At 39.2% G+C, this 26,031-nt stretch overlaps 1 protein-coding gene across 8 annotated transcripts in view; it reads left to right on the forward strand.

The window, feature by feature from the left end:
* FAM135A (family with sequence similarity 135 member A) overlaps positions 1-26,031 on the forward strand; it is a 136,169-nt gene that overhangs the window by 35,101 nt on the left and 75,037 nt on the right. For all 8 annotated transcript variants that reach the window (XM_055134702.1, XM_055134701.1, XM_004605887.2 and 5 more), the window contains 2 exons: positions 23,626-23,765; positions 23,867-23,937. In XM_055134702.1, the coding sequence (XP_054990677.1) occupies positions 23,626-23,765; positions 23,867-23,937 (211 nt within the window). The remainder of the gene's footprint in view (positions 1-23,625; positions 23,766-23,866; positions 23,938-26,031) is intronic.

Consider the following 26,031-nt stretch of genomic DNA (forward strand, 5'->3'; position numbering starts at 1 on the left):
AATCTTTATTTCTTTAATTTTCATTTTGACCCAGTTGTTTCGGGGGTGTAATATACCTTAGGGCTTATTTCTGGCTCTGATTTCAGGGATCACTCCTGGTGGGCTCGGGGGGGGGGAAACCATGGGGTGCTTGGAATTAAATCCAGGTCCCATGGGTTCAAGGCAAGTGCCCTTCCTGTGCTATTGCTCCAGCACCTTTGAAGGAATTTTTTATTGTGTTTGCCTATACCAGTTTGGGATGGCTGTGCTGAACCCTGCCCTGTGGGTGGGACTCAACTCCAGGTGCCTGCTACATGCTCCCAACTGTGGCCTGGGAACAGTCAGCTCTCTGTGTGCTGGTTACTGCCAGTTTCCCGTCTGTTTCACACAAGGTGGATACAGGCACAAAACTAAACCTTTTTGGACCCTTTCTCAGTGTTCTTGTGTGTTCAGTGCCCTTGTGTGTCTTCATTGTCTTTGCAAAGACTGTACTTTCAGGTATCATTCGTTACTCATTGTCCTTGGACTTAAGTTGGAGATTAAGTCTGATGCTTACTAAGTCTCTGCCCACTTGGGCAGAGTCTTTGGTTCTTCACTGGTTGAGGCTGCAAGCCTGTCAGATTGTGCCAATTTTGGAACTTGAAGGTTCGGGTTTAGCAGGGGAGAGCTCAGGCTGTGCTTGTGTGGGTGCCAAGCCAGGACTGTGAGCCTCTCAGGGCGGGCCTTGACTGAGACCTGTGATGTGTGGGACTCACCTCAGCTGTGGCTGCTGCTCCCTTTGGGCCAGGTGAGGTTGCATTTTTTATTGGGTAACAATTCCAAAGATTACAACTCCTGAGTACTGTTGGGTGGGGCTGTCAGGTGGGGCTGGACTATATTTCAGTTCAGAAGAGCCCGGACTGCAACTCTGCTGGTCCTTACTCACCACTAATAGCTACTTCCAACTCTTGCTGTTTGGCAGTCCGCTGTTTGGAGCACCATCATCCCTGGTATTTTTGACTCCATGTTAGGATAAAGCCGCTGTTGTGGAAGTTCTTTGTTTTCACCCCTGTCCTGTGCTAGGTTAGCACTTTCTGTTTGGCACTGGCTTTCTGGACTTGGCCAGTCCCTTTTTTCTTTCATTTTCTGCTTCTGCCCACTGTCCACCAAGGGAAGCATTCCTTACCTATGGACTTGTCTGCATTTCTTCTTTCTGCAGAGTTGAGTCTCCCTGAGGTGATAATTGTTTTCTCCAGTGACTTTTCGTGGTGTTACGCCTTGTGGGGTTCTTTTGCTACCTTGAGTTTTAGTTTTAGTTTTTTTTTCTTGGGTTTTTTTTTTTTTATTTTGATGGGGGTTGCAGCACACCTGGCAGTGCTCAAGGGCCTGCTTACTTCTAGTTCTGTGCTCAGAAATTACCCTGTGTGGTGCCCAGTGGACCAAATGAGATATTGGGGGTTGAACTCAGTTCGGCCACATTTAGGGCAAGCTCCCTCCCCACTGTATTCTTTCTCTCACAGATTTTGATGCTACAGGAGCACCCATACAACTGTTCCTCCTGACCTCATTCTCTTGAGAATATTTTTAAACCACATTTTGGGGGGCAACCACTTTAATTGGAAAACAATCTGAAGACAGTGCTGAAGAAGATATGAAATAGACATGTTATACATATTGTTTACTCAATACTCTCTTGAGATAAACCAGTCTTTTAAAGAAAATTATTGAGATTTTGTGGTTTGCAGTGCTACTAATAATGGTTTCTCATCGATAAGAACCAGGAGGTCTGCCCCACAGCTTGGAAACTGGTCTCACATGCTGGGGGAAAGGGCAGCTGAGATAGAGTAGGGAACACCTAGTAGAGGATGTTGGGAGGACCCACTCGGGTTGAAAGATGTGTGCCAAAAGTAGATCATAGACCGAACATGAAGGCCACTCAATACTTCTATTGCAAACTACAATACCCAAAAGGAGAGAGAACAAAAGGGAATGCCCTGCTGCAGAGGCAGGCTAGGGTGGTGGGATTGGGGTGGGGGTGGTGGGAGGGATACTGGGAACATTGGTGGAGGAGAATGGACACTGGTGGAGGGATATATATGATCACTGAATGACTGAAATGCAAACATGAAAGTCATATGTTTGTAACTACCTCACGGTGATTCACTAATAAAAAATTAATTAAAAATAAATAAATAATGGTTTCTCATGCACACAATTCCAACACTATTCCCAATACCAGCGTAGCTGCTTCCTCTCCCCAGGATCCCAAGACCCCTCCTTCCTTCAACCATCCCCTGCAATCAGTTGTGTGAATCATATGGGAGCAATCTAAGCACTCAACTACAGAGGAGTTGGTACAGAAGTTTTATTATATATTCTCAGTGGAAAACTATACAGCTTTAAGGAAGAACAAAATCATGCAATTTGCAGCAACATGGATAGAACCAGAGGATGTCATGCTAAGTAAAATAAGTCAAAAGGAAAGAGATACATACAGAATTTTCTCTCTCATATATGGGACTTAAAAATATATAGCACAGTAGCACCAGAGGCCCAAAGACAACATAATATTTGGGAGCGAGACACCAGCCTTAAAATGTTAAAGCCAAAACTGCTGTGTAACACAATCCATTGTATTTTTTTTTAGCTTTCCTTTATGTTTTGTTTTCTTATCTACAATTAGGAAATGAAATGGTTAGTGAAAAATTCTAAAGTGTTACATATTTCTATTATAAATTACTGTTTTTAAAACATAAGATAATAAAAAAATAAATATGTCTAAGCTAGTTGGAGCAGAGTTCAGTCCAGTTTTGAAATTTAAAATTTTTCTGAGAATTTGAAATATTTACAATTATGTTTATCATGGTACAGATGTGAAAATACTGGTTAATATTAGATTTCAGGACTGTTGTTTAATCAGTAGTTTACAATTCATCTACTATTAAAGATGTCAGAGACTATCACTATGTTCAGTGAAGTCTGGGGTTGCCATTTACCTTGTGTATGAGTTTTATCCTCTTCACAAAATTGCTCTCTGGTACTTTAAGCAGCTTTACCACATAAAAAAAAAAAAAGCAAAAAAACAAATTGTAAATGCTCAGCAGGCCCAAGACTCCATATAGGGGTAAGCCACTTGTTTTGCACACAACTGACCCTAGTTTTATTCCTGGCACCATGTATGGTGCTCAGGAGAGCACCACCAGAATTATTATCCCTGAGTATAAAACCAGGAGTAATCCCTAAGCACTGCTGGTCATGGCCCAACCAGCGTACCTGTTTTTCAACTACTGTTATGTATCTCCTCAGGTAAATTCATAGTTAGTTTTAAAAAACTTGATTTTCCTTTTATTTGCTGCTTATATGTCGATAAGAGCAACATATAAGAACACATATGCTTATGTCTATCTTTATCTTCTATTACATTTTTCACTTGAGTGCTATTTTTTCTGTTGTAAGTTTGGCTGCCCTTCTTCTAATCTGTAATGTATTCTAGTGACTGTTTTCCAGTATCTCACTCTTGAGTCTATGTTTACTGTGAAAGTCCAACTGTGTCTCTTATAAGCGGCAGAAGGTTAAGTTTTGATTTTTAAATTATCTGTCCATTCTGTATTTTCATTGGGGCATTCTATCCATTAAAATTGAAAGAAAATATTGACATTATTAATTTATTGCCATTTTTCTATGAAAATTTTGGGTGTTTTTGCTGTTTGACTGTTTCTTTGGCTTTCCCTTATTTTTTGCACTTTAGTATGTAATCTTTTATCTAGTGATTGTCCTCCATTTTTCTCTTCCTATTAGTATCTTCTAAAAGCTGTTATTTTGAGGTTACCATGTAGTTTATGTCTAAGTTTGTTCTAAGCTTATTCCACACCCTTTTAAATATATTATGAAGTTTAATCTGAGAGTCCCTTTTATTAGTCACCACCTTTCTCCATTTTATGTGGTTTTATTTTTTAATACCTTTCTGTTTCAAGAGTTTCCTTCCCTTTTATAAAAAGACAATTTAGTATGCCTTGCAAACTCATTTTGATGCAATATGATGCCTTTAGCTGTTTGAAATATTTTGTCACTTCTTCAAGTCTGAGTAATAATATGGTATGATAGAGAATTCTTTTTTTATTCTAGACTTTAGATATATCATACCATTTCTTTTTGGCTGTAGAGTTTCTTTTCTCATTTTGGGAGGCTAGGTAGGTATGTTGACATGGACACATATATCCATCTATGCTCAATGTTTACTCCTGGCTTGCTCAGGTATGCTTAGGTGACTGGTTGTGGTTCCAGGGATCAAACCCAGATTGGCTGCATACGAGGCTTGTACCTATCCCATTGTGCTATTTCTCTGGTCCTAAAATTTATATATATTTTTATTTGTTCAGGGATCACATGCAATGGTGCTATAGGCTTTTTTCTAGTTCTCTGAGGAGGAATCACTCCTGGTAGTACTTGGGGGGAACATATGTGGTACAATGAAATGAATCTGGATATAGAGTTTCTTTTGAGAAATCCGGTATGTGTCTTACCAAAAGATCATTAATATGTGAATCTTGGCTAGTGTCTCTTTGACTCTTGCCATTTTGATTACATTGTGTTTGGTGTTTTTCTGTTTGGGATTATTTCATTTGGAACACTTTGACTTTACTGGATCAGGGTCTATATCTCCTTCCTCACCTTTCTTCCACCAGCAGATCCTCCCTTTTCTCTTTCTATCTGAAATTCCTACAATGCAAATATCGCTTTACATAAATCTCCTACATTTTCTTCAGTTCTTAAAAATTATTTCTTTCTCTCTATTGTTGGCCACCTTCTCCACCTTGTCCTCAAGGTGACTGATTGGTATTCGAGTTTTTTTCCATTATGCTCTTGTGTGGTGTTTTTGTTTTGCTTTTTCTTTTTTTTTTTTTGCTATTGTACTCTTTAGCTTATTCTTTTATGTTTGCAGCTTTTTCTTACTTTCTTTCGTACTTTCTTGCAGCATTTGATGTTCTCTTCTACTCTTCTACTTATTTCATCATATTATTGAATATCAATAGGATTGTTTCTTGGAGCCTTTGGGAAATTTAGAAAGTTCTGCTGTATTTTAAAACCTTCTGGGCTTTTTTTTTTTTTTAATAATGTAGGAGTACTGCCTATTTATTCAGCCATTGATTAAGCTGATTGAACCATCTGGGCTTTTTGGGTTTTTTGTACTCATCCTTCTTGTGGCTGAATTCCTGTTTCTTCATTTTGCATGGAGCTGTATAAGTGTGAGGGATAGAGCTCTGAGAGAGAACTGGCCTGAGCTTATGTTCATCGCATTAAGTCAGTGCCTATGGCTCAGAAATTTTGTGGACCTGGAGGTCTGTTGGGGATTTGTGGTCATATGTAACCTATAGTACCTACTCTAATGTTAGCTACTGGAAATTTGCTCACACAAGCCTACCTTATCTGTTGCATCCTTAGGATCAAGCAGGCCAATATTCACAGTGGCTGTTATCTGACAGTGTCTATAGTGTCAGTGCCTGCCAGGCTTGAATAGCAACTGGGTACTCATGGTCAGAAGCACTAAATAGTACCTGTAACCCCAGATATCCTAACTGGTCATGTTAGGATATGGTCATGTCCTGTGGTCCCACTCTGTATTTTACAAGACTTGGACTCCAGTCAAATGTTGTATTGTTTAAGCAAAGCCTCAGACTTGATGCAAGTAAAGGCAGTTTTATTGCATTATGCTTTGCAGAAGATCCTTCTTACTTTAAGCTGGCATTCCAGTCCCTGGAGTCAGTGAGATATGGGTGAGGAGTGGGGGTGAAGACAGATTGTCTTTCACTCAGCCTAGTGCTACTCCACCCTCAGTTTCTAGTGATAGGTTTTGCTTTGCATTGTCTTCTTCTCCCTACAGATTCAGAGCATTATATTAACTGGCCACAGATTGCTGAGGGTGGTAGATATTTTGCCTGTGTTAGATGTAGTTAAGAATGGATTTTAAGATTGAGGGTGTATGGTTTTGACTCACCCTTCTCTTTTCTCGAGGTAAAGCTCTTGCCCTCAAAGTCCTCCGCCCTCCCCAGTTTTGCTGTCCTTAAGATATCCAAACAAATGCATCTTCCTATTCCACAAATTGAATCAATTTCTCAGAGATAGTGGTGGGTTCTCTTGTGAATTTTCTCAGTTGGACCTCATGCAAGATTGTGTTTCTTTCAGTGTTTACATAATCTTTTCTATTAATTGGCTTTTTGGGTCACACCCAGCGATGCTTAGGAGTTACTCTTGGTTCTGCACTTAGGAATCACTCCTGGCAGTGCTTGGGGGACCTTATGGGTTGCTGGGGGTCCAACCCAGGTTGGCCATGTGCTAGGCAAATGCCCTTACCAATGTGCTGTCACTCTGACCCCTGTTTACACAATCTTTGGTGTTGTGAACATACTCAGAATGCTTTGGTTTTCTTTTTCTTAAGTACCTTTCCTGGAGTCTGTGATTTATGTCAAAATTTAGTCATTTTACTAATTCAGTTTCTAGTTCCTGATATTAATTAGTGTTTATTATTGACTAAGATATGGACTATCTCAAAGTTTATTTATTATTAAAGTGAAAAGGAAGTATCTTTTAAAAATAAATGTTTATGGCAGACATGTCTTTAAAAGAGAAGTCTGGATTTATCTTATATGTGATAACTTTCTCTTTTCTTGTGTTGAGGATTGAAACCAGGTCCTCACATACTTATTACTGAGATAAAGATAACATGGATAGAGTGTTAGTGTTTATGCTTTTAATGTACAAAATAACTGCATATCAACCAATGTGCCAAAATATATCAGAGAAATGTTATAAAGTTGAATACTTTTAAGTTAAATTTGAAATAACAATACAAAAGCTAGTTCTGGAATAAAAATTATAACTTTTTTAAAATTTTATTTTATTATATTGAATCACCGTGAAAAAAAAATACAAAGCTTTCAGGTTTAAGTCTCAGTCATATCATGATTGAACCCCCATCTCTTCACCAGTGCACATGTTCCACCACCAAGAACCCTAATATACCCCCCTCCCACCCAGCCCCCACCTAAGTAGCTAATGATCTTCATTTTATTCTCTCTATACTTTGAATACATTCAGTATTTCGATAGAGAACTCACTATTATCGTTTGGAATTTTCCCCCAACAATCAGGCCTGCTGAAAGGCATCATTTAATAATTTCTTTTCATTGCTGAGAATGAAGACTTTATAATCTCGAACGGCCACTGTTGCGGTTTTGGATTTCTGATATTTTAGTTCAGTTCACAGTCTAGATGCATTTCTGTAAGAAGCCGCTCTGGGTGCCAAAATGGGTTAGAAGACCTCTTGGATCATAATCTTTAGGAGCAGAGGGTCTGTTTCCCGAGCAGCAGCTCCGGATCTTATCTGGGCCGAGGGGCGTGCCGGTAACGCCCCCTTCCCATGAACGCCTATGAGTCACAGCATTGCAAAGTTCATACCTCTGGGTGGAAGTCTTAGGGGGTGGCTCTCGCCACGTGGATGATGCCGCCACCACCATTTTCCATGAAGAAAAACAGGGTGGAGAGGGAAAATACCTCCCCGGGCGGCACATAGTCGTAATACAGCTCACAGTGTAGATGCATTTCTATAAGCCGTCGCTCTGGGTGCCAAAATGGGTTAGAAGACCTCTTAGATCATAGTCTTTAGGAGCAGAGGGTCTGAAAAATTATAACTTTTTAAATTCATTTTCTCTTTTTCAAGACAGCAGGTTTTCATCCATCCTTCTGCAACGTAGTTCCCACTCAGTATAGTTTCTCAAGATACTTTTTCTATCCCAACTCTTGTATCAGTGTATTTTCTGCCGTAGTTTAGAATATCTCTTTTATGTTCAGATTTTTTTACAAAGAGCCTGAACAAATAGAAGATGTGTTTCTTTCCCTACGCAATACCATTCCCAGTATGACTTTTACCTATCTGTATTGTTACATTTTTGAATCTTGTTTCATCCTCTGAATGCCTCTGATAACATAAATTTGGTATCCAACTTGTAATTCCTACCAGTGTATTCCAGATGTTTTTTAAATTTTATGAAATTAATGGAATGTGATTGTAGTAGTGGCTCATTGGAGGTTCACAAACATCCTAATTTTCTCATGTCTGGACTTCCACATTTTCTGAGGAAAAAAAAAATAGAAGGCAGTCGATTATTTTCTTCTAATTGAGAATACTGTTTTTGTTCTCCTTTTTATGTTCTTAATTCTTCAAGGTTTGTTTTATTTCAAGATAGCATTCAGTAGTTTCTTTATCTTTTTAATTTAAGTAAATTTGTTTGTAAATATACCATTCCAAAAATGTTTTGCTTCCAGAAATTATGCCTATCTTTGTTATAGTTGATTTCTAGATTTGATAATATAAGTATCTTTATATGAAGTGGTTTCCTTTTATCCTATGTTAATCCTCTTTTTTCTTTCTACCCTAAAATTCACTTTTTAATGCCAGAGTGATAGTGCAGTGGGTATGAGACTTGCCTTACATGTGGCCAACCTAGATTTGATCCCCAATATCCCATATTGTTGCCCAAACCCTCCAGGAGTGGTTTGAGTGCAGAGCCTGCGGTAAACCCTGAGCATCATGGGGTCTGGCCTAAAACAAAATGCAAATTTTTTTTTTTCACTTTTTCTTCTAAGGACTTGTGTGGGTTTTCTTGTTTTACCTTTTTTTTTTAATGTGCTTCTCCTTATCTATCCTTTTTATAATATACTGTATTTTTCTTCCAACTTGGTACCTTCATGTAAGACCTTCTAGCACTATATTTTATTATAACTCCTACAACTGCTGTTTGTTTCTAAAGTTTTAAGAAGAATAAAATTATGATCTTTGAAGATAAGTTAGATGATATTATATTTTTTATCTCAATACATTTAAATTATTTCCAGCACAGGATTGTCCTGACAGAGGTTTAAATCAGGAAGTAACTATCATCTGCAACTATAGTTAGGAAAACAATGAGTATTTTTGGGACAGATGAAAATTGATTAAAAAGAAAACATTGAGAGACATACAAAAGAGGAGTCATTTCTGGTTCTTTTTCAAGCTTATTACAGTTTGGAATGTTGGAGGAACAAGTACAATTTCAACTAGGTCAAAGAGTGATCTCCAGTTAAAAAAAAATACTTTGCTTTTGATGTCCATTCATCTCTTTTTTGGTAAATAATACAAATATTTACAAAAATTTATAAAAAATATTTGTTACCTAGGAGGATTTGTAGTGAAAACCATAGTTCAGATATGCATTATTTCTCTAGTCTTAACAGTCTTATGTAGATATTATCATCTCCATCTCCTATCATGATAAATTATCACTTATCTTTCTCTACTTCTTCCCTCTCTTTCCCTACTTCTTCAGAGATACCATTATCACCCTATCTTTCTTTGACTGTTACTGTATCTTTAATAATATTAAGTTCCATTTTCTGTCTCATTTCATTTATAAAATATCACTGTATCACTGTCATCCCATTTGATCATCAATTTGCTCGAGCAGACCCAGTAACGTCTTCATTCATCCTAGCCCTGAGAATTTAGCAGCTTCTTTTTAGAGGTTCTTAGACTCTTAGAGCCACATTAGAGGCTCTTCAGGGTCAGGGGAGTGAGACCCATCATTGTTACTGTATTTGGCATATGAATACGCCACAGGGAGCTTGCCAGGCTCTTCCCCATTTGCAAATATTAATATTAAATATATTTAAAAATTACAGTCAGGCAAATCAACATCTTTTGTACATGTATAGGCAGTTATAGGCCCATGTCATATTTAAATTTCTCATGAAAGGGGCCGGAGCGATAGCACAGCGGGTAGGGCGTTTGCCTTGCACGCGGCCGACCCGGGTTCGATCCCCGGCATCCCATATGGTCCCCCAAGCACCGCCAGGAGTAATTCCTGAGTGCAGAGCCAGGAGTAACCCCTGAGCATCGCTGGGTGTGACCCAAAAAGCAAAAAAAAAAAAAAAAAAAAAAAATTTCTCATGAAAAATACAAGAACCCTGGTCTTGACTGGTAAGTTTCTCTGTCTTTCCTCAGAGCCAGACAAATTACGTATAAGAGGAAGAAGAGAAATCAAGAGCTCTATTTAGACACTCAAATTTCCCCTTAGCTAAAATACTTAACACAATAGTGTTCTTGAAAAGTCCGTGTGATTGATACCACTTAGAAGTCTTTTCTGAATTTCCAATGTTCTCAACATTTTCTAACTCACACATCTGGTTCCATTCATTTTACAAACTTTTGAATTGAAACCCTTTTGTATTCATAGTTTCAAAGATGAAACAGAAATAATTCCAAACATGATTCTTCAGCATTTTGACAAAATAATAAAACTCTTTAAATTATCCAGTGGCACTGAAATAATTAACATATTTCCCTGAGTTTGATCCCCTGAGCACTGCAAGGTATGGCCCCAAAACTTAAAAACAAAAAAGGAATATTTGGTTCTCAAAAATCTCAGTATTCTAAAAACATTGATACCCTCATGGATTTGATGGTTATTATTAATATAAAATAGTTCATTTTTACAAATGCATATTTGGGATTCTCATTAGTTGTAAAAATGTATGATTTGTACCTCATTTAAATTTAACTGAGATTTTGCTGGATATTATGCCACTGCTCAGCTGTGTTTTATTAATTCCATAGTCAGTATATTCAGTCAGTTCATTTACCATTTTTACACCTAGTTAGCAGCATCACCATATTGACTCCTTACATTCCTTAATTTAAAAATCCCAATAAATGCACAAATACTCAAGAAATGGAAAAATAAGATTATGGGACTTTTTGGGGGGTTCGTGTTCTCTTTTTTTTGAGCATAAGAATAATTTATTTTTTTGATAATAAAAATTTTATTTTATTGAATCACCATGTGGAGAATTACAATGCTTTCAGGTTTAAGTCTCAATTATACAATGCTGAAACAACCATCCCTTCACCAGTGCCCATATTCCACCACTAAAAAAAAACACACAAACCCCAGTACACCTCCCACCCCGCCTTCTCCCCCCGCTCTGTAACTGATAAATTTCACTTTACTTTCTCTTTACTTTGGTTACATTCAATATTTCAACAAAAATCTCTCTATTATTGTTAGGAGTACCCCAACTAGAGTCAGACCTGTTGTGAAGAGATATAAGGTCGCGTGGTTTTGGATTTCTGTACTTTAGCAACTAAGTCCAGGGAGATTTCTTCCAGATATTGGATAGTTTATAACTATAAATAATAAATCTTATTATTTATTAACAAAATTTTAGATATTGCAAGCTTATAACTCTCATCTGTGGTTGTCATAATATGGCGGTCGCCACGCCCTTCACCCCCGGCAAGGAAGAGGCAAGAGAGAGAAATACCTTTCCCCTCCTGGGCAGGGGCCACGGCTTAGTTCTCAGTCTGGAGACATTCTGCAAGGAGCTGCCCATACCAAAAGTAGTTTAGCTGGCCTCTGGAGTCATGCTCGTGCAGCTGCAGAGGGGCCGCACACATGTGGCCCCCCGGGATCACATCTCTGCAGCACTGGCCCTGCCGCCTACCTTCCCAAGAGCACCCTCGCGTCCTATTGCTGCCATTCGTAACTCCCATCTATGGTCGTAGAGGGTTCGTGTTCTTTTGTAAACAAAACTAATAGTGTGGAATCTTTGATTATGATTCTTTGACTTCTTACCAACTATATACTAAAAAGAAAGGACAGGGGTTACATGCTCTTACCTTGCATTTGACACACACTGGTTCAATATCTCCCCTACTACTTAGTCCCTGAGCACTGCCAGATGTAGCCCTTGAACCACACACCCAGAAGCAAGCTCTGAGCCACTGTTAGGTGTGACCCATCTCTCCCCATCCACCCCACTCCTCAGAAATCTAAATTCTAAATTAAACCATGTACTTAGAATCCTTATGTTTCCCTGAGAAAAATCCTATAGGAAGCTACTTTTTTCAAATAAAATATTTTATATGAAAAAAATTTTTTCATACGTTCTTTTTAAAACAATAAAAAAGTATTTGTAGCATAACACTAATTTACGTTTTTGTGTAGCCTCAATTAATAAACTTATCCCTCATGTACTTTTTAATTTCGTTCTTTAAAACTGAAACACATTTTCTTAGAAAAATTATTTTGCAAATTTTGTTTAATACCTAGACCACAGATATACTAAACTACATATTAACAAGTAGACTGCACCATGTTCCTGACAAGAAGTGTTTTATAAAATAAGTATGTAATAATATCACTTTTCTCCCCCAAATCTTCTCTATCCCTGCTCCTCCTCCCAACTTGTTAACTATATCCTTTGTTTTATGTTTGGAGGGGGTATACTAATCTTAGTGTTTTCCTAACTGTAGTTAAATCTTATGTGCCTTGTTTGTGAATTGATCCCAAAGGTTGACAGTAAACAGCATTTACATTTTTGTGGTAACATAGCAGGGGAGGGTTGGTAAATTGATGTGATTATCCAACATAAAGAAGAGGATCTTAAGTTTCTAGGAAGACAAGATAAACGTAGTTACCATTTTGTTTCCTGGGTCATCTGTGTTATGGATTTACACTTAGATCCAGATGTCACGAATCAGAATCACAAAAGCTATTGTTATAGATATATATCAGTATTTTGGAAGCTGTAGATTCAAAGACAGCTCTATTGTAGATAAAGATGTGGCTCAGAACCATGAGATAGCAGATTTTATATTGTCTTGGAAAGTTTAACTTCTCTGTGTTTTAGTTTCTAATCAGTGAAATATATTAACTGCTTTACAAAACCATTGTACATGTACAATGTACTTAAGGCAGCAACGGTTCTTAGCAAATTTTAAACAGCTATTCACATGTAGAGAGTTACAATTAGGCTTCTGATAATACAAGAAAAAAATGAGAAGCAGTCAAGTTTTGATAATACATCAGGTTAGTCGTCTGTTCCAAACAAAAGTATTTAATGTCTATTGTAATCTGTTCTTTATTCTACCTACCACAACTTAGTGCTTTTTTTGTGGGGGGAGGGTTGGAGCTACAGCACATTGTAGTCAGAGCACACTCCTCGTTCTGCACTCAGAAATCACTCCTGGTGGTGCTTGGGGACCATATGGGGTACCAGGCATCAAGCACATGTTGGTTGTGTGCAAGGCAAACACTTTACCCTGTGTGCTGTTGCTCCAGCCCCAATTCAGTGCTTTCTATAGAGTTGTGTTTTTAAAATTAACACTTTTCAAAGGAAAATTGGAAGTAAGGGTTTATTTTCAGAGTTTATAAGGGTGGGTTCAGAAGCTTTGCCTTGGCAGTGGTTAATTATCCACTTGCAATAAAATTTCAGAAATTTGAAGTATAGGGGAATAAGGGAATGACTCAATGGCAACATGCCTGTCTTGAAAACATGAGGCTGTGGGATCATTATCTGACACTGCTCCACATGTGCCATCTCGGTGCTGAAGGCACTGTCTTGGGACATCCAGGTCCACAACAAAGTGGGCAATCTGTATCTACTTATTTGCACAAAATAAATAAAAGATACCAGTACTTCAGTACAGGGTGTCTGAGTGCCACAGCCAGTATGCAAACCCTGTCAAGCACACGGGCAAATACAGCAACCAAATGTGTGAAAACCCTAGTAATTATAACAATAACAACAATAAAAAGAGAAAGAAATTTTTTTTTAATTTTGAAGTATTACTAGCAAATTATTTCTTTCTTCCCATTAGTCATCTCTTTAAGCTTTACCCAGTCACCAATTTTTCAGATCCTTTTTGTGACAGCAACTGAAATGTGAAGTTTTGTTTAATTGGTAAGATTTTTTTTATGATTTGATCCTGCTCTGAATGTCTATTTCATTTAACAACATTTTCTTGTGGAACCTATGGAACCATATTTTCTCAGATTTGATGAGTTCTAACTTACCTCTAACTTGAATTTTGTGCATGTTCTCCCCTTATAATATGCTTTGTAAGCCAAATAATTCCCATAGGCTGTCATAAGTTTCCTCTGACATAATAACACTTTCTTTCTGCCTCTTACATTTTCCTCCAAAATAGAAGTATCATAACAATAAAGCATTAAAGAACAGTGACCTTATGACTTATGACATAGTTCATGCAATATAGTATGTGGCTTAGCCTCTATAAGACCCTGATTTTGATCCCCAGCACCCAAAGCCCACCTCCTTTTTCAGCCTAGCTCAGTTGTGACAGTAGTGGTCACTGAGCTCTGCTCTGTCTAAGTAACTCCAGCTCCAAAAGCACCACTGTGTCTGGACTTTATTAATAAATAAAGGAATGACTTTTTAATGAGGTAAATGTAAAGAAATATGCACTTAGAGTTGATTCATTTTATACCACTAATACATTTCCATTAGTAGTAACTGAATAATCTTAACAATAGCAAATGAAAGACTCACCTTTGAGATTAAACTTCAAAAGAATTTTGTGTAGATTATAAAACTTGTGTCTAATAAGCTTCCATTTTATTTACCCTAGACTTAACTTTTTCTTTTTGTCATTGCCATTACTTCCTTTTTATCAAGATTAAAAAATATGGTAACTACATTGCCATTTGTCTTCGCCTCCTAAAAGAAAGATAAAGAGATTACCACATCATTCTGTAACTATTTGCTTGAATATTTATATCAGAACTAAACTGGGAACTCTGGAAGTAAGGGTTGTGTTCTTTGTGCTCATATCTCTTTCATGACTCAGTAAATTATGGCTGAATATCTGCTTATTTGTTCACAAAATAAAAGATACCAGTGCTGCTGTTTAACCTAAGGAAATAAAAATACAGAAATAGAGTGATAGGAATAAAATATAATTTGATTTGACAGTATTAAGTTTTATAAGCCTTTACCATGTTTCTAAAGAAAATGTAAATTTGAAGTTTGGGGTAGAGGGTGCCCTTATAGTCAAAATGAAACTGGAATAATTTAAACAAGGAAATTGGGAAATAAATGTAACTGTTGGGTGAAAGTTCATGTATTTCATCCACACCCAACTTTGCCATCTCTGCAGGCCCATATTCACACCCCTGACCCTCTGCTTGCTTTATTCTTCAGGTGAGGCTGACTTCCCACCTGATACCCCCAGGGCAGATTTCCTTCCCTTTCCCTACATCTGGGTCCTAGTGCCTCCACACCCACACTGCACTCTGCCTTCTCTTCAGTCCAGTATCCACACATTAGACCATCTGTTTGCTCCATTCTCGGCTCCATCCAGCATTCCCACAGAAAAGCCCAGTTGCGGTGGTGAGGAATTATAGCCAGAAAGAGGCAGAAATTAGGTAGCATTATAAGTAGCCCCATAATCCATACTTGACATTAAATTCACAAACCAAATATATCAAAAAGTCACTGGAAGAGAATCTATAGGGAAGTAGAAGAGAAACTTAATCCCCTAGAGAGTTCTCTTGGGAGGAAGAATGAAGAGTCACCCTCAGTTCATAGTGGACACCATGGAAGGGCTATTTAAAAGCACACCAAATTCGTTGAGTGAAGATCATTGTACAGAATGCTTTACCAGTACCAATCAGCTCTAAAACCTCTCTGATGACTATGGAGATACCAAGATGAGGTTGTTTAATGAACTCAAATAAACAATTGTACCAATAGTTGATAAAGCTAAAGAAATTATAAGTGGAAATGTGAAAACTAGTATCAGAGGTGACAAAACTGAAGAATTTAGTGGTAAAATTTTAAAAAATTAAAAATTAAAACCCTCAATGAAAGGCCTCAGAAGCAGACCAATAGCAGCTAAGGAAAAAAATCGGTGAGCTTCAAAAATGAGATAAAGCAAACCTCTAGAAAACAACAGAAGAGGGGGAGAAACTTTGAAAATAAGTAAATGGCCCACAAGAGAATTATGAGATGCATTCAGGAGGAGTCACCAGAATCCCAGGAGAACAGGAAGGTTAATTCAAAGAAGAAACTCTAGGCAAAGAAAACATAATAGATAAGGATTTCCTAGAAATGAGGAGTGCAGACACCAGATTCAGAGGCTATAGACCCAAATAGAAATACTCCACAACACAATAAAATCATAATGGCAAAAGACAAAGATAAAGTACTAAACGCAGTTAAGACCAAAGAAGGAATTTACACACAAGAGAACTCCTATAAGATTTGCAACAGATCTATCAAATAAGATTACATGTCAGAAGAGAATGATGGGATACAGTTTGAAATGAAATGAAATGAAATGAACACCTCACCCAGAATCCCCTATCCAGGTAGATTATTCAGATTCGAAGAAATGATATAAAGCTTCATGGACAAACAACAGCATAGTTCAACATCAGCTTAGTTCATACTCTTGAGTCTAGTTTTGCAAGAAACATTAAAGTAGCTTCTTTAAAAGGCAAGATAGAGGGAGTATGGTAGCACCAACAGGTCAACCTGTACCTGTGGGGCAAGTACATCATCAGCCTGCTGTTGATGTCAGGCTTCCTGATACCCCAAAATTGCCTCTGTGCCTTTGATGGACCCCAAAAACTTGGGACCCACTTTAGCAAGAAATTAAAAGGCCATGGGGGTATGGTGCCACCAGCAGGTCAACCTGTACCTGCAGGAGGAGTGCATCAGCAGCCCTGATGGTGCCTTCAGGTTTCCAGATACCCCAAAATTGCTCTTGTGCCTTTGGCCAGACACAAACAGCATGGGGCCAAGTTTACCAAGAAATTAAACGGCCAAATATTAGGGATGTGGGAACCATACCCACATCCCACCTCCAGCTCAGCTATATAAGCTCACTTATTGACCTTATTTCAGAGACCCATAAATCTCGAAAGAGATCAAAAGGTGCAGTTAGGGCCTGTAGCACAGAGGTAGGTAAGAATCCATGACTGAGATCTCCAGGCTCACTTGGATTGGGACTGGGCCTGCGCTCTCCAGATCCCCAGTTTTCTAGTAGCTTGACAGTCACATCCACACAATGCCCCGATGCCATGCAATCTCATCAATGGCCAAGACCCAGAGACTATAAACTAAAGCTCCTGGAAGAGAGCAGTGCAGAATCTCCTGACCCCACACCAGGCTATCCTCACCAGCATACCTCGGAAGAGGGCAGGTTGAGTCTCCCTCCCCGCCCCAAGCAGAGCCCTGGTAGCTGAAAATCTTCAGAATCTAACCGCCACCATGTTCAAGACCACTCTCCACACGCTCGGACGACCTCTCCCAAGAGGGGAAGAGCCTCATTCAAGACGGGTTGAACCTCACTGGAGAGTGGACCAGCCGGAAAACCCATGTATGCTTGAACCCATGACAGATCTCCAAGCCCTCTCAGATTGGGACTGGGCCTCCTCCCCTAGCTCCCCAGATTTTCAGTAGCTTGGCAGTCATACCCACATACCACCTCTGGCGCCATGTAATGTCATCAATGGCCAAGACCCAGATACTATAAACTAAAGTTCCTGGAAGAGAACGACACAGAATTTTCTGGACATTACATTCTATCCATAACAAGAGGGAGTGGTGAGAACCCTCCCTGCCCCAACGGACCCCACCCCGGCAGCCGACCTCCACTACCCAAATGCTGCCATGCTCCAGGCTGACTGGAAGCAGAGATCCTCTGCCTGCTATACCCCAATCTCCAGTGACCCAGGGATTACACCCATAAACCACACCCTGCCACACCCAGCCTCCTTATTGGCTACGCTCTAGATCTCAGTGGCTGCTCCTCCCAGATGGGAGTATAAAATGAGACCCCCATAGCCATGCCATCAGACTCTGCACCAGGCTGTTTTCACTTGGGGCAACCCAGAGAGGGGCAGGCAATAACCCTCCCCACCCCAAGGGACCCAGGCCTGGTAGCCGACCTCCACTACCCAACTGCTGCCACGCTCCAGGTCACTTTCCAGACACATTATAAGACACTTACTACCCATTTTCCATAATTACCACACCATATTTGATGGAGTTCAGACAGTAAGCAACAAATCATAGAGTAATATATATATATATACACATACATATATGTGTGTGTGTGTGTATATATATACATACATACATACATACACCTCTTGGAGAGCCCAGCAAGCTACCAAGAGTATCCTGCCAACACAGGCAGAGCCTGGCAAGCTACCCATGGCGTATTCAATATGCCAAAAACTGTAGCGATAGGTCTCATTCCCCTGACCCTGAAAGAGCCTCCAGTTGTTGGGAAAGATGAATAAGGAGAAGGGGTTGGAACGATAGCACAGTGGGTAGGGCGTTTGCCTTGCATGCAGCCGACCCAGGTTCAATTCCCAGCATCCCATATGGTCCCCTGAGCACCGCCAGGAGTAATTCCTGAGTGCAGAGCCAGGAGTAAACCCTGTGCAATGCCGGGTGTGACCCAAAAAAGGAAAAAAAAAAAAAGGATGAGTAAGGAGAGGCTGCTAAAATCTCAGGGCTGGGAGGAATAGAGACGTTACTGTTGCCCGCTTGAGTAAATCAACGAACAATGGTATGACAGTGATAAAGTGATCCTTTAAGGCTGTGTTACTTTGAAAATATAAATCAAATCACATTCAGAAACAGGAAAAACTAACAAACATTTGGAAATTAAACAAAAGCATTTTGACTCAAAAAATATTTTTTAATGAATAATGGTAAATCTGCTACTTAAAAAAAGAAAGCTTATTCAGTAAATACGTACTGAGATCCCAATATGTATAAGGCATAGTGCTAACTCCTTAATAAAAACACTGAAAAAAGATATATGTGGTTCTTAACTTCATGAATGTATTGTGGGGCATTGTGTTATCTTGGCCTTTGCCTAAGAGAGAAGAATTCAGTCAGGAGATCTTAGCTGGCTAGTGACAGGTTTTATTAAGAAAAAGGAAAGGAGGGGCTGGAGAGATAGCACAGCGGGTAGGGCGTTTGCCTTGCACGCGGCCGACCCGGGTTCAAATCCCAGCATCCCATATGGTCCCCTGAGCACGGCCAGGGGTAATTCCTGAGTGCAAAGCCAGGAGTAACCCCTGTGCATCGCCAGGTGTGACCCAAAAAGCAAAAAAAAAAAAAAAAAAAAAAAAAAAAAGAAAAAGGAAAGGAAAATAGGATGATGTGGAAGATGTTCAGAGCAGACTGAACCACGAACTGGATAGCGGCCCTAGTATATGCACTTAATGGGTTTTAGCTCAGCATCTTTTCTTTGTTTCCAATTTGGGATTTGCCATAATTTGTCTGCTGTATTGCCTTTAGGGTTGGGGAAGTCCTTTCCACAGGTGATCTTGTTCTCTGATGATATGCCCCCACTACTTGTAGCCCCTTTCACTCCTCAGGAAGCACCATTTTTAAGAGTGTCCTGTTTGTTCATTTGTTTTTGCATTCTCAGACTTGGTATCCCCACCCCAGGGTGCTTAGGTTCTGGGCAGTTTCCCTACCTGCATTAGCATTCTGAGTGGGGGGAGGGGGCTGGCGGGTTGGTATTGGTGTGGTCCTATGTTAATCTCTCCCCCCTTCCTCCTTGCTCATGCTGATTAACTGCCTACTCTAACAGATGGAGGTTATCATGTCATAAATATCAAAAAAGAACAAAACTGAGAATGGGAAAAACCTCAATGGAAAAAACAAAAACTAAAAACCAATTTAATTTTAATATGGGTTTTTTTTATCTGAATAGGTGGTTTTCAAAGAAAAATACATGCAGATGGCCAATGGGCATCTGAAAAAGATGTTTAGCATCACTAATTATCTGGACTATGCAGTCAAAACCACAGTGAGATATTAACCTAGTGGAATACCTAGTAATCCAAATAAGATGTGGCAAAATAAAATAGTCTAGCCACTTTAGAAACTATTGAGTTTCTTGGGGAAAAAAAAGTTAAAGTAAGGGTTTGGTAATGTAGCTCAGTGGAATAGTGCTTATTTTGTGTATGTATGTTTGTTTGATGATGGGGGTAGTGGTGTGATCAATTCCCGGCACCCACAAGCAATATTTAATCATAACTATTTTGCGGTCTGCAGTTTCACTGCTAGCTATTTATAGGCAAAAAATGAAACATTAAATAAAAAGGTATATATCCCTACATTATTGCAGAATTATTGCAGTAGTCAAGAAGTAATGAATAAAAATGTACACCTATTTAGATTATCTTCCCTTTTTTTTTATCGAATCACCGTGAGAACAGTTACAAAGCTTTCCGGTCTAAGTCTCTGTCATACAATGATCAAACACCCATCCCCTCACCAGTGCACCCCCTCCACAAACAGAACCCCAGTATACCCCCCATCCCGCCCCTTCCCCTGCCTGTGTGGCAGATGATTTCCACCTTCCTCTCTCTCCACTTTGATCACACTCAATATTTCAACAAAAGATCCACCATTATTATTTGGATTTTTCCCCAACATTCAGACCTGCTGAAAAGGCATCATTAGATAATTTGTTTTCTTTTGCTGATATGAAGAGCATTTTGGATTTCTGATATTTTAGTAATAAGTCTGGAGGGATTTCTGCCAAAAGCCTCTGGGTTCCGAGATTGTTTTGTGTGCCTCTGGGATCATGGCCATTTAGGAGCTAGAAGCCATTCATGGTGGCAAATCGGGGCCTCTTCAGGGCGGGGAGAGGGTCCGGTTTCACCGCCCCCATCACATGAGACCCCGTGTGTCGCATCACTGCAGTCTCATACCTGGATATCCAATAGACTCTGAAAAGGTGGCAGCCACTGCACCGCTGCAGAGAAAAGGTAGAAGGGACAACCACCTTTCCTCACCCAGGGTGGCACAGCGCTGTAGTTGAGTGCTCAGTCCAGATGCATTTCTGCCAGAAGCTGCTGGGTTCTGAGGTTGGTCTGTGTGCCTCTGGGATCATGGCCATTCAGGAGCCAGGAGCTATTCGTGGGTGGGGAGGGCCTCCTCGGGGCGGGGAGAGGGACTGGTTCCACCCCCCATTCCTCGAAGCCCTGCGTGTCTTTGCTCTCTCTCTAGTTTTGGGCAGATGCAAATGCTAGATTATGTATTTTCCATTGCTTATTTTGTATATTAGGAAAGGTTGCATGGCCGCTTATGCGGCCGCGCACTTCAAAAGAATAGTCCTCTGGCCACATACCAGAGCCATGCTTGTAGAAGCTCATGGTCGCCGGGATTCCATCTGGAGAAAGCTGGGAGACTGCACCTGCTCCAACTGGGAGTCCCAGAGATATCGGCTCAGTATGGAGCCCAGAGAATTCTCAGGTGTTGTGGTGCCCACCAGGTTTCTTCACTGCTGAGTCTATCTTCCCATTTTTAAGTAAGCTGATGTTTTGATATTTGTGTGTGGGTATACCAACCTACACACACAGACAATAATTCTCAGCCACAAAAATAAATGTAATTTTTTAATATGTGGCAATATGGACTACCTTGAAGGCATTCTGATCATTGAAATAGGTCAGATACAGAAAAATAAATACTACAGTTTTGTTTACTTGTAGGATCTAAAAATACAAAACCAAGCTCAGAGATACAGAAAATATGTTGGTGACTGGGAGGAAAGGGAATGAGAAAGATAAAATGGTGAAGGGTATCAGAAGGTACAGACTCCAATTATAAAATATGTAAGTCGTGGAATGTACTGTACAGCATAGTGACAATAGTTAATGATAGTCATTCCTTGGAATCTGCAGATTGATTCTGGGAAACTGTTGATAACAAAATCCATGGTTTATCAAAGTCCTTGTATTATTTTGTTACAATGTTTCGTATAACTAAAACATACTGTTCCAGATACTTTCAAGTAAGTCCCATATATTTTCAAGTTACTCCTTTTTTTCCTCTATTGCTTTTACCATATATATATATGCAGTTGTTTGTGCCTGAAATTCTCTTTGCTATTTATTTTCTAGGAGTGAATTTCAGTCCTTTCTTATAAAGCTAAACTCTATCATTAGCATAAATATTTAAGTGATGTGATTTATTTAAAATATATTTGGGGCTTGGGGCCATACTGGCAGTGCCCAGGGCTTACTCCTGACTATGCTCAGAGATCACTTCTGGTCAGGCTCAAGAACCATATGGGGTGCCAGGAATCAAACCTTTGTCAACTGTATTCTATGATAAGTACCTTGACAACTGTACTATCTTTCTGGCCCCTGATTTTGTTTTTTAATTGACATATTAAATAAGTGGAAGCTGAACTGCCCTTTGCTATACCTTCCAGGGATTTTCCACAGGTATAGCAGATGAAATACATATAGGCCTGAAAACAGGGTTAAATTAAAGCACTATAATCGGGTCAACTGTGATGTTGGGTACTTGGAGCGCAAGTGCAGTCTTCTACAGGATCACTTTCATTTCAGACAGCAGTTGCAAGTTCAGGAGGCTATATTTCTATATAAGCTAATCATTTCTAGTCAAATTTGGGTTCCCTGTTACTCCGGTAGTTTCAGTAGTTTGCTAGAATAATTCAGAACACTCAAGAAGTTTACCTACTTAATGAGTACTTACTGGATTCTCTACTTATTGGATTCTTACTACAAAAGGATATAAATTTGAGCCACTCAGGGGCTGGAGCAATAGCATAGCAGGTAGAGCATTTGCCTTGCACAGGGCCAACCCGGGTTCGATTCCCAGTATCCCATATGGTCCCCTGAGCACGGCCAGGAGTAACCCCTGTGCATCGCTGGATGTGGCCCAAAAAGAGAAAAAAAAGGTTCAAGTGTTTGGGGGCTGGAGCAACAGCACAGCGGGTAGAGCATTTGCCTTGCACGTGGCCAACCCGGGTTTGATTCCCAGCATCCCATGTGGTCCCCAGAGCATCGCCAGAAGTGATTCCTGACTGTAGAGCCAGGAGTAACCCCTGAACATCTCTGGGTGCGACCCAAAAAGCGGGGAAAAAAACAAAATTTGAGCCATTCAAAGGTTGAGATACATAGCTCAAGGTCTGGGGAAGAGCCAGCTTTTTTAAATTTCTTTTTCTCTCTCCACATGAAATCAGGATGCATTACCTACAGGGAAAAACAGTATCACAATGTGTAGAAAATATCCTTAAGCAGAAAAAGCTCACCAAGGCTTCATAGTCCAGAGTTTTGAATCTGGAGATTCAAAATCTGGAGTTTTCGATCCATAGAGAAGATTGAAGCATTGCCCACGTGATTCAGTTTCCAGCTAATGCTTGTCTCATGTTCATGTTCTTGCTTGTATCATGTGCCTCAGAGCCCCAACTCTAGTGGTTGATCTTGCTGATGTGACAAGCACCCATCCTGTGTCCTCCTTTTATCATAAGGAGAGACCCCACCTTGAGTCACCCCATCAGTGTAAGTTATCAGGTTGCCATAATAGCTGTCTCACACCAGCCACTAGGAAATTCCAGGGATTGAGGCCTCCTCCCAGGAAGCCCTGACAGAAGCCAGCCAAGTTCTTTCTTCCAAGGGTTTAGAGGTTACCTCCCAGCAACCAAGACAAAGACTCACCAATATGTTTACTGTGCCGCTCTGGGAAACTAGATTGCTTGCTTATGTACTGTTTGGATCAATTGTTCACTAATCTACCTTGAGATATCCTAATATACACCTTCTCAAATTAAGCATAGTTTTATAACAATTTTATTATGGCTACAATGTACTTATCCAGTTGCTGTTTATCATTGAAATTAAGAAACTTTCAGAAATGTTCTAATATGGAAGTGATAAGATTGTCATGGCATCAAGTGTATAGTTTTATAGTATGGCTATAATTATAACTTATCTTATAGTTTGCCTTTATCCTATTTATCTGATATCTTATCTCTTTTAGGTATGACTTTAGCCTTTCCAGCTTCAGTTCATGATTCTCTGATTTGCAGTAAAACATTTCAAATTCTATATAAAAATGAGGAAGTTATTTTAAATGATGTTATGATCTTCAAAGTTAAAATGTTGTTGGATGAAAAAAAGGTAAACACCTCCACATATATTTTTAGAGTATTTTTTAAAGCCAAAGTCCTATTTCTTTCTATAAATATTCAAAAATATCTCATTTTATAATATCTCTGTAGATTGAAGAAACCCTTGAGGAAATAAGTTTTCTTTTATTGTTGGATCTACATTTCACAGATGGAGATTATTCGTAAGTAGGCTAATCAAATAATTAAAAATCTTTAGTTACTCATGATTTTGATATTAGATTCTCATTTTCTTTTTAGAATCTAATGTGTCTCTTCTCTATTGGACTATTTACATCTTTTGGAAAAGTATTATGAAAATAGATCAGTTTACCTTTTTTGCCTATTCTCATTGCATGAGTTCCTACTAGCAAAAATCAGAAGAGAATGATTCCTTCTTCAGCAGGAAGTTTTTTAAGTTCAGAGTTGTTAAGACTGATGACTCTCAGATAAATAATTTAAAAATTTTTAAATTAGGAGGAAAATACTAATGACTTACACTTGACTGTTAGTTGTAGTTTATTAATTTCTAGAGCTCTGAGAAATGATTAGGACTGGCTATCTGAACCTCCCCACACATCTGGACATGCAATCATTTATTTCAAAGGCATCTTGTATTTGTTTAAAACAGTAATGAGTCAGAGGTATGGTTTAAATATTAGAGCATATGCATTGCATGTGCATGGCCCTGAGTTTTATCACTGACACTGTATGTAAACCCCTACACTTAGCATCCCTGGGGGTAGCCCCAACAATAGTTTTAAAAATAGTAATGTGAGGGGCCAAGACGATTGTTTAAAGGACTAGAAAACATGAGACCCCTAGAACCACTGGCCTGAGCGGTAGTGCCCAGCTAGGCCTGCTCTGTTAATCTGAGTATCATGTATCACTGAGAGTGACACTCACACCTCCTCCAAATATGATTGAGGTGGGACCTTTCCCCTGGCTTCGAAAGCCAACTTAGTGTTTTTTTTAAATTTCAAATATGCTTGTAAAAATTTATAATTCTTGGAAATTATATACCAATTCAGGCTACATTTAATAAGTAATAAAAGCATTTATATAAATAACATTACCAAAAGGTTTATTTGAGATGTTCTCTTTTCTATTTGAAGGAATAAATGTTCCTTACACAGTAGCTTCTACTTTTCTATAATGTTTATTACAAATAATTCCTTAAGTAATTTTTTTATGTATTTAATTTTGATTTGGGGACCACATCTAGCTATGCTCAGGGCTTACTCCTGGCTCTGCACTTCGGAATTCCTTCTGGCAGTGCTTGGGGGACCATATGGGATGCTGGGGATCAAACTCAGTGCGGTCACATGTGGTTTACCTGCTATAGGACAAGTGTCCTACCTGCAGTAATATTGCTCTGGCCCCCTATTTTATTTACTTATGGGTTAGGGGTCACACCCTGTGGTACCCAGGGCTAACCCCTGGCTCTATGCTCAAGGATCACTCCTATCAGGGCTTGAACCTGGTTGCAAGGCAAGCAATTTACCCACTGTACTCCCTCTCTCACCCAAGGGATTCATTTTTAAACTAGATCAGAATTTTCTGAGTAAGCTGAAATGAGTAAGTTGTTCTATAATTAGTTACAATGTGTGCATGAGTTAAAAAAATAGGTATGTATATTTTAGATATTGTTTTTATGCCATCTGAATTTTTTTATTCTGTTTTATATTGTGTAGTTTTGGGGCCAAACTCAGCTTTGCTTAGAACTTCAGGATTAATTCCTGGCGCTCTCCTCAGGCAGTCCTTGAACCATATATGGTGCTAGGGTTCCAAACTGGTTGACCATGTGCAAGTCAGGTGTCTTAACTGTACTGTCTTCCCAGACATGTTTATGATTTTTGCATGTAGCAAGCTACAGACTCACCAGCGATAGTAGTAAGTCAGCCAATAGTTTGCATATTTTGTATAGCATTTAATAACAAACTTTTGTATAGTAAAAATAATTTGGGAGCCAGAGCAATAGTACAGCGGGTAGGGCATTTATCTTTGCATTTGGCTGACCCAGCTTTGATCCCTGGCAATCCATATGGTCCCCTGAGCCTGCTAGGAGTGATTCCTAAGTGCAGAGCCAGAAGTAAGTCATGAGCATCACCAGGGGTAACCCAAAACCAGCAATAAGTAAAACCAGTAAGTAAATAAATAAATATAAAATTAAAAAGGACTTGTTTGGGGACTTCAGTGAGGAAACATTTATCATGGATTGATAGAAATTAAAGGTAGAATATTAATTTTTTATTGTTAGATTTCACATTCTGATACTA

This window comes from Sorex araneus, chromosome 4, assembly GCF_027595985.1.
Source record: "Sorex araneus isolate mSorAra2 chromosome 4, mSorAra2.pri, whole genome shotgun sequence".
Taxonomy (NCBI): Eukaryota; Metazoa; Chordata; class Mammalia; order Eulipotyphla; family Soricidae; genus Sorex; species Sorex araneus.